Raw genomic sequence first — 12,196 nt, 5'->3', positions numbered from 1 at the left:
TGGTACCCTCCCTTACTGGCATTGTCCCTACACCTCTCAACATAATGACCGCAAATAAAATTTCCCTTCAATAATAGTGGTTTTTTTTTCTTTCTTTCTTTTACACCTTTTAATCTTATACATTCTGATATTTGGGATCCTACACCAATTCCCACTAAGGGGGGATCTCGACATTTTGTTATAATTGTGGATGATTTTTATTTTATATATATATACTTGGATTTATCTACTTCACCATAGGTCTGAACTTGTGTCCATTTATCAAAAATTTCACAAAATGATTGAAACACAGTTCAATCACTCCATTAAGATCTTTAGTTCAATTGCACCATTAAGATCTTTCGGTTAGATAATGCTTAAGAATATAATGATAAATCTTTTATCTCCTTTTTAGATAGCAATGGTACCCTCCCTTACCGGCATTGTCCCTACACCTCTCAACATAATGACCGTGTAGAACAAAAATATCATCACATTCTTGATGTTGTCCACCCATCTCATTTCTACCTCTATTCCTAAGCGCTTTTAGGGTGAGGCTGCACTCATTGTTGTTTTTACCATTAATCGTATCTCTTCAATGTCCATACACAACAAATCATTCTTCGAGCTACTTTATGGTCAAACCCTAAGCACTTATCTCTTTGAGTTTTTGGTTGTGCTTATCTTGTCTCTCTTACTTGTCATGAACGGATGAAGCTCCAAACTCGTGCCCATCTTTGTTGCTTCCTTGGCTATGGTGTATCCTAAAAGGGATTTCCCTATTATGATCTCATAACCCATTACCTTTAAGTCTCCCATTTTCACTAATCTTTTCCTCCCTTTTTATCTTGAACTTGTGGAGGATTCTTTAACATTGGCTTCCTCTCCAAAAAACTCATCTCCAGATTTGTACTTGGTATATGGCTTGCCTGTCTTAGATTCTATGGCATCACCATCTCTTGAGCCTCCTACTGGTCCTAACCTTCATTACTCTACTAAGGTAAGCACTCATTCCCCTTATCTTATTGATTATCATTGCTCTTTTGCTTTTGTCACTCTCTTTAAGCCTCACACTCATCATGAGGCCCATATTGACCCTATTTGCCAAAAAGCTATGTATGATGAACTAGATGCCCTTCACAAAAATCACACATGGGATATAGTTGATTTGCCTTCTAGTCAGTCTATAGTAGATTGTAAGTGGGTGCACAAGATCAAGACCAAGGCTGATGGATTTGTTGAATGATACAAGGTTCACTTAGTTGTTAAACTCAAGAATATGGCATTCATTATGAGTAAACATTTGCTAATGTTATTTGCCTTATATCTGTCAGATGTCTCATTATTGTGGCCATTGTTCACCATTGGCCTCTTTATCAAATGGATGTGAAGAATGTTTTCCTCAATGTAGACCTTTAGGAAGAAGTGTACATGCAACCACCCTGGCCATGTTCACTCAGGCCGTCAAGTTTGTTGCCTTCACCTTGCTCTTTATGGCCTTAAGCAGGCTGCTTGAGGTTGATTTGAAAAGTTTAGCTTAGTTTTTACTTAGAAAGGTTTCACTTTGAGTCCTCACAACACTACTCTCTGCATTTGTAAATACTCTGCTAGTATCACCCTCATTTTCCTTTATGTTGATGACATGATTATTACTGGAGATGACTCTGCAGGTATCCACTTTCTTTAGCATTTCCTTAGTCGGCATTTTGAGATGAAAGATCTGGGCACTCTTAGCTTTGTTTCTTGAGCTTAAGGTTACCTCATCCTCCTATGGATACCATATTCTCCAAGTTAAATATACTTCTGATCTTCTCTCCAAAGCTGGTCTCATAGACAACAAGACCATCTCCACTCCCTTGAAATTCAATGCCAAGCTCACACCCTTGGATGGTGTATATTGGATGCTACTTGTTACCATATGTTGGTTGGCAGTTTGATCTATCTTATAGTCACTTGTACAAATATTTCACATGTCATGAGTATTAATAGTAAGTTTATTGACACCCTCACTTTGTCTACTATACTGTAGTTCTTCAAATTCTTTGATACATTAAGGACACACTTTATCATGGTCTTCACTATTCCTCTTAGTCTCCTCTTAAACTTCATGCTTATTTAGATGCAAATTAGGTAGGTGATCTTACTAACCGATGCTCCATCACATGTTTTTGCTTCTTGTTGGGTACTTCTCGTCTCATGGTGTAGCAAGAAGCAGGATGCTATCTCTCGTTCTAGTATCGAGGTTGAGTACATGCCCTTGATGCCACCATAACTATCAAGCTCATCTAACTTTGGTGGCTCTTGGCTAACATGGATGCTCCACAGCCCACTAGCACTCCTATTTATTGTGATAATGTGCTATCTACATTGCTCCTAACGATATCTTCCATGAACACACCAAGTGTGGGCACAATGGATGGAGTCGCTACCTAGTTATATGGTCTAGGAACCATGAATATAGTGTCCTTTCAAGGAAGGACATTTAATCTTACTACTAGAGTTTGGGTTCAAAGTTTAGGTACGTTCTCAGGAAGATGTTAGGCACCTAAAATTGCCAAACCCTAAGGTTGGCCTCCCATTATTGTGTCTTATACCTTAACCTCATTAAAAGCACTTTCAACACTTGCATCTATACTCACACACACACTAACATACTTCTATGCATACAATCATGATATTCTTCATCCCAAAACACACATACTTATCAATCTAAAACAAAAGGAAGCCAAGGCGCAAAAGAAAACCCTAGCATTCATCTAACAGGTGAAAACCCATCATGCATCTACAACAAGCAAACATATTACAAAACCCTATCTACATCTAAGCATGTTCTATCATATCATCAAAGTGAAACCCTAATACAATGCATGAACATTGCTAATGCATGGCTTATCCTTTACTTACCTCACAGCAACACAGCACCTATGGCATCAATGCATGAACATGTGAATGAATGGTACTAACATAACCCTAATCTACACATGTGATAACAAACAAACATGTTAAAGGGTAAACAAACAGTTATGGTGCATGAAAGATATGAAAAGGAGGCTACACAGAATACACATGTGAGTGTAGAAACAAAACAAACAAAAATTAGGGTTTTTGGTAATGGCATCACGCACGCTAGAACAAGCCTGCGTACGCATGAGTTTAGTCTACGTGCACAGGCTAGATCATGCGTACGCAGATGCTTACCCAAAAAACCTAATTTACACAAAAACAAAGCAGAAGCCAAACAAAACATGAAACATAAAATCTAACAAGCTAACATGCTTAAAGACATAAAGAAAACCTAAAACTAACCTAAACAAACATGTGTAAACATAAACTAAACAAAACATAGATAGACAAAAAAAAAAAAAGGAAAAGTTTAAAAGGATACCTTAAAGAAAAAACTCCTAAGCTTGATTTTTGACCGAACCCCTTAGTCAAATCTATCATAATTCAATAAAATAGTGATTAACAATCTTAAACTCAAAGGATTGGGGTCAGAAAAGGTCTCAATCAAATAAAAATGACTTGAGGGTGTTTTATGAAAAACTCTCTTTTGATTCACTATTTTCTAGTGAATCTTAGGTTTTTCCCATGGGATTTCTGTGTATTTTGAAAATGTACCATGTAAGACTTTTTATAGTTGAAAAATGGGGGTTTGGAAAGGCTCCCAAACGATGTGGGATTCATTTCAAACCTCAGCCATTATTGCAGAAAATTTGTCTTATGCTTCTAAAATCCTAGTTATGTACGCAAGAATGTGCTTGCGTACGCATGCTTTAGCTTCCGTACGTAGGCCGTGACTCACGTATATAGGTTAAGGGTCACTTTGGTCATTTAATTTTCCAAAAATAGATTTTTGCTCATTTAAAATGTTATATTTTCCATTTTAACACTTCTCAAGGCATTTTAATATTTGATTGGGCTCTAAATTGGCCTTAAGCCTTAGAGTTTGAGCATTATTAGGGAACGGGGACCCAAGTCATGAGGGGTACAAAATGCGGTGTCTACAGATGCCCCTCTTTTGATTCGTGAGCTTTGCTAACAGAATCAAAAGAATAAGAGACAAAACATTTTGTTTCGATGTACAGCTCAGGCCCAACCTACACACACAACACACATCACGCATTCATGGGGTGGGGTACAACACCGAAGAGCTGCATGGGATTCGTATGTCCAAAATCCCACCTTTGTTACTCAGGAAACGAGCAATGACAAGTTCACTATCCCAGAATCTGTTTTGCCACTTGCAAGCAAATGGCAAGTGATCACTATCCTAAAGCCACTAAAAGAAAAAAAAAGAAAAAAAGAAAACAAGCAAAGGTGCTCTTACGAGCTAACCTATCACACAACAAAAGGATATAGTCTCTATGATGTCCATCCGAGGCTCTTGCCTCAAACTTCTTCGGGTGACTTGTTTCTCTTGTCTTCTTCGCTTCTTTCTCTACCTTTTCAGGTGAGGCTCTTGCCTTAGGTTGGTCTTGGCCTCTTTCTCTATCACTATCTCTGCCTTTTTCTATCGTGCCTACATGTTCAATTCCCAAAGGATATGTGCATGAGTAGGATCCACTAAGGATGGTGAAGAACTCTCTGAGGAGTAGATATGTATAGGGAGGAATCTTCTGCCTCTCACGACTTGTTTGGAGATGAGAAACTCACTGAGGAGTAATATGGATGGGCTCACTAAGGAGTAGTGTAGATGTGTGATCCACAAGGGAAGAATTTTCTACTTCTCATATGGTTTACTAAGGATTTTGAGGGAAAATCTTCTACTTCTTCGCTGGGGATTTTTTTTTTTTTTTAATTTTTTTTTATGGAACTTACTAGGGAAGAATCTTCTACTTCCTTACTGGGATATTTTAGGGAAGAATCTTCTGCTTCCTTACTGGGGATTTGCTTTAATGTGCTTGGGTCCATTAGGGATGACTCTTCTACCTCCTCCATGGGAATGATGCTCAATATGCTTGAACTATTGAAGAAGAGTCTTCTACTTCCTCCATGGGGATGACATTTGATAGGTTTGATCCTTTTGAGGAAGAATCTTCTGCTTCCTTATTAGGTACGATGCTTGATATGCTTGAAATATTGAGGAAGAGTCTTCTACTTCCTTTCTGAGAATGATGTTTGACCCACTAGGGAAGGTCCTTGAGGCTCTTGAACCACTAGGAATGGTTCTTAATGTGCTTGATTCTCTGGGGAATTTTTTGATGTGCTTGATCCACTGGGAAATTCTTTTTGATAATTCATGTCTAATTGTGGAAGCCTTTGAGATGTCCTTCCCTTTTTTGAAAGAAAGAAAAGATTTTTTTATTACTATTCATGACTAAACTGCACGTATTTCAGTGTTGAGGTCTAAACTACATGTAGTTTAGCCATCAAGTGTGTTCTCGCCTTTTCATTTTCTCCAACGGTTGCCAACCGTTTCTTTTTTTCTTCTTCATTCTTTTCATCTTCCTCACCTCTTCACATTCTTCATAATTTCTTTCTCTTTTCTCTCTACAAAAACCTCCCTCCCCTCTTTCTTTTCCTCACACTTTTCCTCACACCTTTTAAGGTTAGTTTTCTTTTCATCTTTTGCACTATTATTTGTAGCTTGTAGTCTTGCAAACTGTACTGTCTTGAAAACTATTATCTTGCAAACTGTCATCTTGCAATCTATTATCTTACATCTAACTTGTGGCTTGTGCTTCTTTCTTGCAGTGGTGGGTTGTTAGGTACAACCTCATAACTCCGGGCATCAACCTAGTTTTGAAGGATTTTCACCAAGTGAAGGCACATCTTGTGGGATTGACTTCAGATGAGGTAAATTTTAAGAGTTCTAGTTGTTTGTGCTTCTTCTTGTATTACCCTTAAGAATACCCTTCTCCTAACCTTGTGCCTTTATAGGTAAACTGGGCCCTATGGGTCGGCCAACCCTTTCCTGCTACTCGAGACTTGGAGCCTACCGCTCTCATTACTTCAAAGATTACTTGACCTCTTGAAGGAGCGGGTTTGAAGGCTCTATATTTGACGGATAGGGTGCAGTGCCAGTTGGTGGGTATGGATGACCCATAGATTCCAAGGGACCCTTTTGAGTTCATGCTTGCCTCACATTCCATGACTGATGCTGAGTACAACTCGTGAGGGAGTGGTATTTCCTATGTCGAGTAGCTCCTTGAGGGGTTGGACTACGAGGAGTTCAACCTTACTTGCCTCATGCCTTCTCTCACTGTCCAGGTATATTGTTGTGACTACTAATACGGGGAATTGTAATAGGGGGGACCTATTGCCGGTGAGCCCATCGATCCTCCACATTTCTCTTAGACGGTTTATGCCTATGGCCCAAATGGCTTTGCTCAGGAGCGCGTCGTGCCTCACAACCTTAATGTCATGGGCTATCCTTCCCTCCCAACACTCATGTGGTGAGTTCTTTCTTCCTTTTATCCTTTCTTTTTTGCCAAATTTCTCTTCTTGTCTCAGTCACTAACCTTTCTTCCTTCAAATTGCAGCCCACTATCCAAGAGCATGAGGATTTGGTATGGTTGGCTGGGAATCTTAAGTTAGAGGTGACCAACTACTTGAGGGACTATACGGTCCTGGAGGAGTGGCCCACCCAGGCGATGGTGGTGATGATGATGATGGTGGAGAGGAGGAGGACTTGGGGCGACTCCTAGCTACTAGCCAAGGAAGAGGTGGCATCGTTGATCACCCGCAGTCACAACATATATAAACAAACAACACACAAATTTTTCTTTTCTTTTTTGCTTTTAATGTTTTTCATTTCCCTTAGCAAACATTTGGATTATGTTTGAGACAAAGGATTGTATTTAAGAATATCTTTTTACATTTATGTTTTTTATTGGAATCTAGCACTTAATTTACAAGATAATGATAAATTGTATGTTTTTATACAACTTTGCTTCTTTGATGCTTGCAATCTTGTGCTTGGAGCATGTCTTGAATGGTTCTTTAGTTCACAAGGACCCTAGGAATGTTTGGAAGTAGGAAAAACTCTGCTCAAAACAGGGGAACATGGGCTTTTGCCAAGCATCATGTGTAAGTGGAAATGAGCCTACATACGCAACTTTGACTTTGCATACGCAGCTTTGACTCTGTGAATGCAGCTTTGATCCTGAGTACATGGGCTGCGAATCAGAAAAACCCTAGCCAACTTACTTAGGTATAAAAGTAGCCGTTTGAGTCCAAAACCCTCACCAACGTATTTCCAACCCAGAGAACACTTTTTATGAGGTCTCCTAATGGTAAAAATCTCTCCTCTTGATGTCCCCACTTGGATTGGGAAGCTTGGTCCTGATTTCAAGGATTTTGTTGCTCCCTATGGCATTTCTTGCATCTTCCCTTACCATCAAATTAGGGTGGATGAACATTTTCTTTGTGTTGCTGCCAACTATTGGATTCCTTCTCGGCATGTATTTCGCTTCAATGAAATAGAATTATGCCCTACTATCAAGGAATTTGTTGCCATCATAGGTGAACCGGAGATTGATGATCTTATCTTTCCTACCATGGGTGGGGATCTTCCTTCCTTGTTGCGAGTTGTGTTGGGTGTCCCTGAAACCATAACCAAAAGGTGGTGTGTCTTTGGCAAACTCAACCTTAGGCTGGTCTTTGATTACTTTTCCAATTCGGGCCTTCTTGAGGGTGAGAGACCACGATAGTACTACCTTTGTGCATTTTGTTTGTGTGCTCATGCAAGGTATTTCTTGGTTCAATTATCATATTGTGTGTATATTTGGATGTGTATGGTGGCTTATGAGATAAAAAGCGGCAATCCGGTGGGTTTGATCTTGGCAAAAACTCTTAATGGTTTGGATGTCATTTAGAGGAAGGAAGCAAGCTTCTTTATGGGAAGTCCTCTTCTTCTTCAAGTATAATCCCTAACTTTTGCCTAGGTTCTCAACCTAGCGGAATTCCTCTAATTTTGCATGGATTGCCTTGCGGTTTTCAATCTATCGAGGCACCTTATATCGTCTTTTTTTTTCCTCCAGATATGGCTAGAAGAGAGGCTTCGACCTCCTATTGTGCCCCTCAGTACCTACCTTCCTAGGCATCTTAGGAATTGCCAGCTTTGAGACGTCTTGAGTTTTAAAGCACATGTGGAGCAAATGGGCTGCCTAAAGGAGGCCGACATTTAGTGGGTCGTGGAATGGTGGCATATCTCAAGCATGGTTCAGAGTTGCTGCAAGGATCATTGTGTGACTTTAGTTGGGCTTCATTGCTACTCTTACTACTCCACTTGTCATATCTCCAAGCAATTTGGAGAGTGTCATGGAGCTTTTGATGATGAGGGGTGCCTTCCACACCTCGGTGTTCACCAATAGAATCTTAGGCAAGATTAGTGAAGCTCGGACACACCGTAGGGTGACGAAAGACATTGTTCCTCCCAAATATATCTACCCCACTGCAAGCTACAAACAATGGTTGGAGGATGACATGAAGTGGATATTGAAGGATGAGAAAACTCACATGAAGACTAACAAGAAGATAAGAAGGATTGAGTGACTGCCTTGATATGCCCAATGTTTTACTTTTCTGCACTTTTATGATTCTCATATTTTTGTTTTTGAATTTAATAAAGGATTGGAATGTTCCAAATCCCCTATGAAAACAAACTTATTATCTTTTAATTTGAGCAATGAAAGAATTTTCCTTTTTATTATCTTTGCTTATTATCATCTCATTTATTCAATTTTTTTCCTTTGCCATGTAATTTTTGCCCATGACGTCCTTTGAGGAATTTTCGCCATGCCCATGGTCTTTTCCCCTAACTTTTGCCTAAACCACCCTTTCAGGTTTTCAACCTAGTAGGGTTCTTTTGCCTTAATTTTTGCATAGGCCACCCTTTCGGGTTTTCAACCTAGCAAGATTTTTTCTTTTAAATGTGGTATTTCCCTAGTCTATCCATGTTAATGGGGCAAAACATCTCTTCTCCATCCAAATCTGTGATTCTTATAGCACATCCCAACATGATCTTCTTAATGATAAAAGGTCCAGACCACCTAAGCTTCATTTTTCCTCTTGGATCAAAAGTCTCATCTCTAAGCACCTTTGGGACCAAGTCTCATTTCTTAAGGTTTCTTGTTTTCACTTTTATGTTAAATGCTCTAGCAATCCTTTTTTGGTATCCTTGTGCATGGTATTGTGCCTTAGCTTTCTTCTCATCTATCAAAGCCAATTGTTCATATCTCGCCTTAGCCTAATCCTCTTCTAGGACCTTAGTCTACCAATACCCTTAAAGATTGTATCTCCACCTCAATAGAAAGCACCGCCTCACTAGCATAAACTAAAGAGTAAGGTGTTGCCCTAGTCGAAGCTTGGATAGAAGTTCTATAACCCCATTGGGCAAACAGAAGTTTCTCGGTCCAATCTTTTTATGTCACTATCATCTTGGCTAGGATATTCTTCACATTCTTATTGGTTACTTCTATGGCCCCATTAGCTTGTGGTCGATATGGTGAAGACCTATGATGCTCAATGCCATATTCTTCCATGACCCTTCAGACTTCGCCTTCAAAATGGGAACCATTATCGGAAATAATCTCTTGGGATACCACAAACTGACATATGATGTTGTTTTCTAAAAATCGAGCCACATGCTTAGCCTTCAACACGGAGTAGGAGGCTTCTTCCATCCATTTAGTGAAGTAGTCAATTGCCACTAAAATGTACTTATGCCCGTTTGAAACCTTAGGGGCTATTCTTCCAATCACATTTATGCCCCAAACTGAGAATGGCCATGGAGAAGTCATGCTATACAACTTACTAGGCGAAACATGATTCAAGTTGGCATGTTTGACAATCATGGCAGCTCTTCATATAGTCCACACAATTAGTCTCCTTCGTATTCTAGTAGCACCCTTCCCTTAGAATTTTCTTGGCTAATATTCTTCCATTCATATGAGGGTCACAAATTCCTTGATGAACTTCTTCCATTACCTTCTTGGCTTCTTCTTTCTTCAAGCAACGAAGGTGTATACCATCATAGGACCTTCTATAGAGTTGTCCTCCACATAGGATGTATTAGGTTGCCATCATCCTAATGGAACGACATTCTCTCATGTCGGCACCATCTGGATATGCCCCTAGTTCCAAGAACTTCATGATGTCATACTACCACGGAACTTCCTCTTCCTCTATGGCCATTACTGAAGCTTTGATTTTCCTTTTGTGCACTTCCTCATAACTTTGTTCAATCTCTAAGGGTCGTGTCCATACCCCTTTGGGTATTTCAACCATGGAGGCCAAAGTAGCTAAGGCATCCGCAAACTGATTTTGAGCTCTAAGGATAATTGTGTACTCAATTTTGTCAAAGGTCTTGGTCAAGTCCTCTAGGTATTGTTGACAGGGCTTCAAGTGTTCTTCCTTCACTTTCCACAACCTTTGCGATTGGGCTATAACCAAAGTTGAATCCCCAAAGATTTTGGCTTCTTTTACCTCCAATTCTTGAAGAGCTTCCATTCTAGTGATGTAAGCTTCACATTCAGCCATGTTGCTTGAGAGTGATCAAGAGTATCCCTATCCCATTTCCATATTGGTTTGTGGCTCCGTCAAAGTACATTTTCCATGTCCCTAATTCAACATCCAAAATGTCCTTATTCGGAAAATCATATTTACCATCCTTCCCCTTTATAGGATTCTCAGCTTAAAAATCTGACACGACGCTTCCTTTGAAAGTTTTCCTAGCCACATACTTCAAATCAAATTCTGCCAGCAAAATCAACCTTCTTGACAATCTTCCACTCAAAGCAGGTTTCTCAAAGAAGTACTTCAATGGGTCCATTCTTGCCACCACCCATATTTGGAAGGGTAAAACGATATGCCTAAATTTCTGTACAACCCAAACAAGTGAACATGACTTTTCTTTAGGAGTGTACCTAGTCTTGTAATCATAGAATCTCTTGCTTAAGTAATATATGGCCCTCTCATTCTTGTCATCGTCTTCTTGTGCAAGCATACTTCCAACCGCATCCCTTATGATGGAAAGGTATAGGAGTAAGGGTTTTCCATGTTGTGAAGGCACTAGGATAGGTGGGTGGAGGAGATATTCCTTGATAAGTTCAAAATCTTTTTGGCACTCATCGTTCCATGTGTGTGGTTCATTCTTCCTTAGGAGTTCAAAGATGGGCTCACAAGTGGAGGTGAGCTTGGCATTGAATCGACTAATGTATTGTAGTTGACCCAAGAAACCCCTAATCTCTTTCTCACTTTTGGGTGGAGGCATCTCCAATATGGCTTTGATCTTGGATAGGTCAACTTCTATTCCTTTATCATTCAGTAGGAACCATAACAACTTTCCAGTGGTTACTTCAAAGGTACACTTTTGTGGGTTCAATCTTAGCCTATACTCTTAAATCGTCTCGAAGAATTTCCTCAAGTTTATAGTGTGGTTTCCTCTATCCTTGGATTTTGCTATTATATTATCGACATACACCTCTACCTCATTATGCATCACATCATGTAGCAATGTCGTAGCCATCCTTTCGTAGGTTGCCCCAGCATTCTTGAGGCCAGACGGCATTACCGTGTTGTGGGCACAACGGAAAGTGTCGGAGTTGCCACCTAGTTATATGGTCTAAGAACAATGAATATAGCGTCCTTTTAAGGAAAGACTTTTGATCTTACTACTAGAGTTTGGGTTTGGAGTTTAGTTACGCTCTTGAAAAGGTATTAGGCACCCAAGATTGCCCAACCCTAAGGTTGGCCTCCCATCATTGTGTCCTATGTCTTAACCTTATTAAAAACTATCTAAACACTTGTATTCTAGACTCACACACACTCTAACATGCATCTAACAAATAGCATGGCATCTTTTATCACAAACAAAACATACTTATCCATCCAAACAAAAGAGAGCTAAACACAAAAAAGAAAACCCTAGCATCCATTTAACACAAAAACCTAGCATGCATTTAAACAAGGCAGTAGCCTTAAACATGGCAGCAAACATATAATCATACAAAACATATCAAAACAAAAAGAAACATTAACACATTAGAAACCCTAATCGAACATCTAAGAAGGCTCAACATAAATGCATGACTATTGTTAAAGCATGGCTTACCCTTCACCCACCTCTCAGTAACACAGCAACTATGGCATCAATGTATGAGCATGTGAATGAATGGCATGTCATCAAAACAAGGAAAAAAACTAAACAAACCCTAATTCTAACATGTGATAACAAACAAGCATGTTAACAAGGTGAGCAAATACTTTATAAGGC

The 12,196-nt window shown here is 39.5% G+C and overlaps 1 protein-coding gene across 1 annotated transcript; it reads right to left on the bottom strand.

Moving 5' to 3' along the window:
* Nucleotides 1-10,083: 10,083 nt before the first annotated feature.
* LOC115980989 lies at nt 10,084-10,461 on the bottom strand. The gene has a single exon (XM_031103177.1). The coding sequence runs from the start codon at nt 10,459-10,461 to the stop codon at nt 10,084-10,086; it is 378 nt and encodes a 125-aa protein (XP_030959037.1).
* Between the last annotated feature and the right edge of the window lie 1,735 nt (nt 10,462-12,196).

The sequence above is a fragment of the Quercus lobata genome, chromosome 3 (genome assembly GCF_001633185.2).
Source record: "Quercus lobata isolate SW786 chromosome 3, ValleyOak3.0 Primary Assembly, whole genome shotgun sequence".
Classification (NCBI taxonomy): Eukaryota; Viridiplantae; Streptophyta; class Magnoliopsida; order Fagales; family Fagaceae; genus Quercus; species Quercus lobata.
The sequence above is the reverse complement of the archived record's forward strand: the minus strand, read 5'-3'. Positions and strand labels throughout refer to the sequence as shown.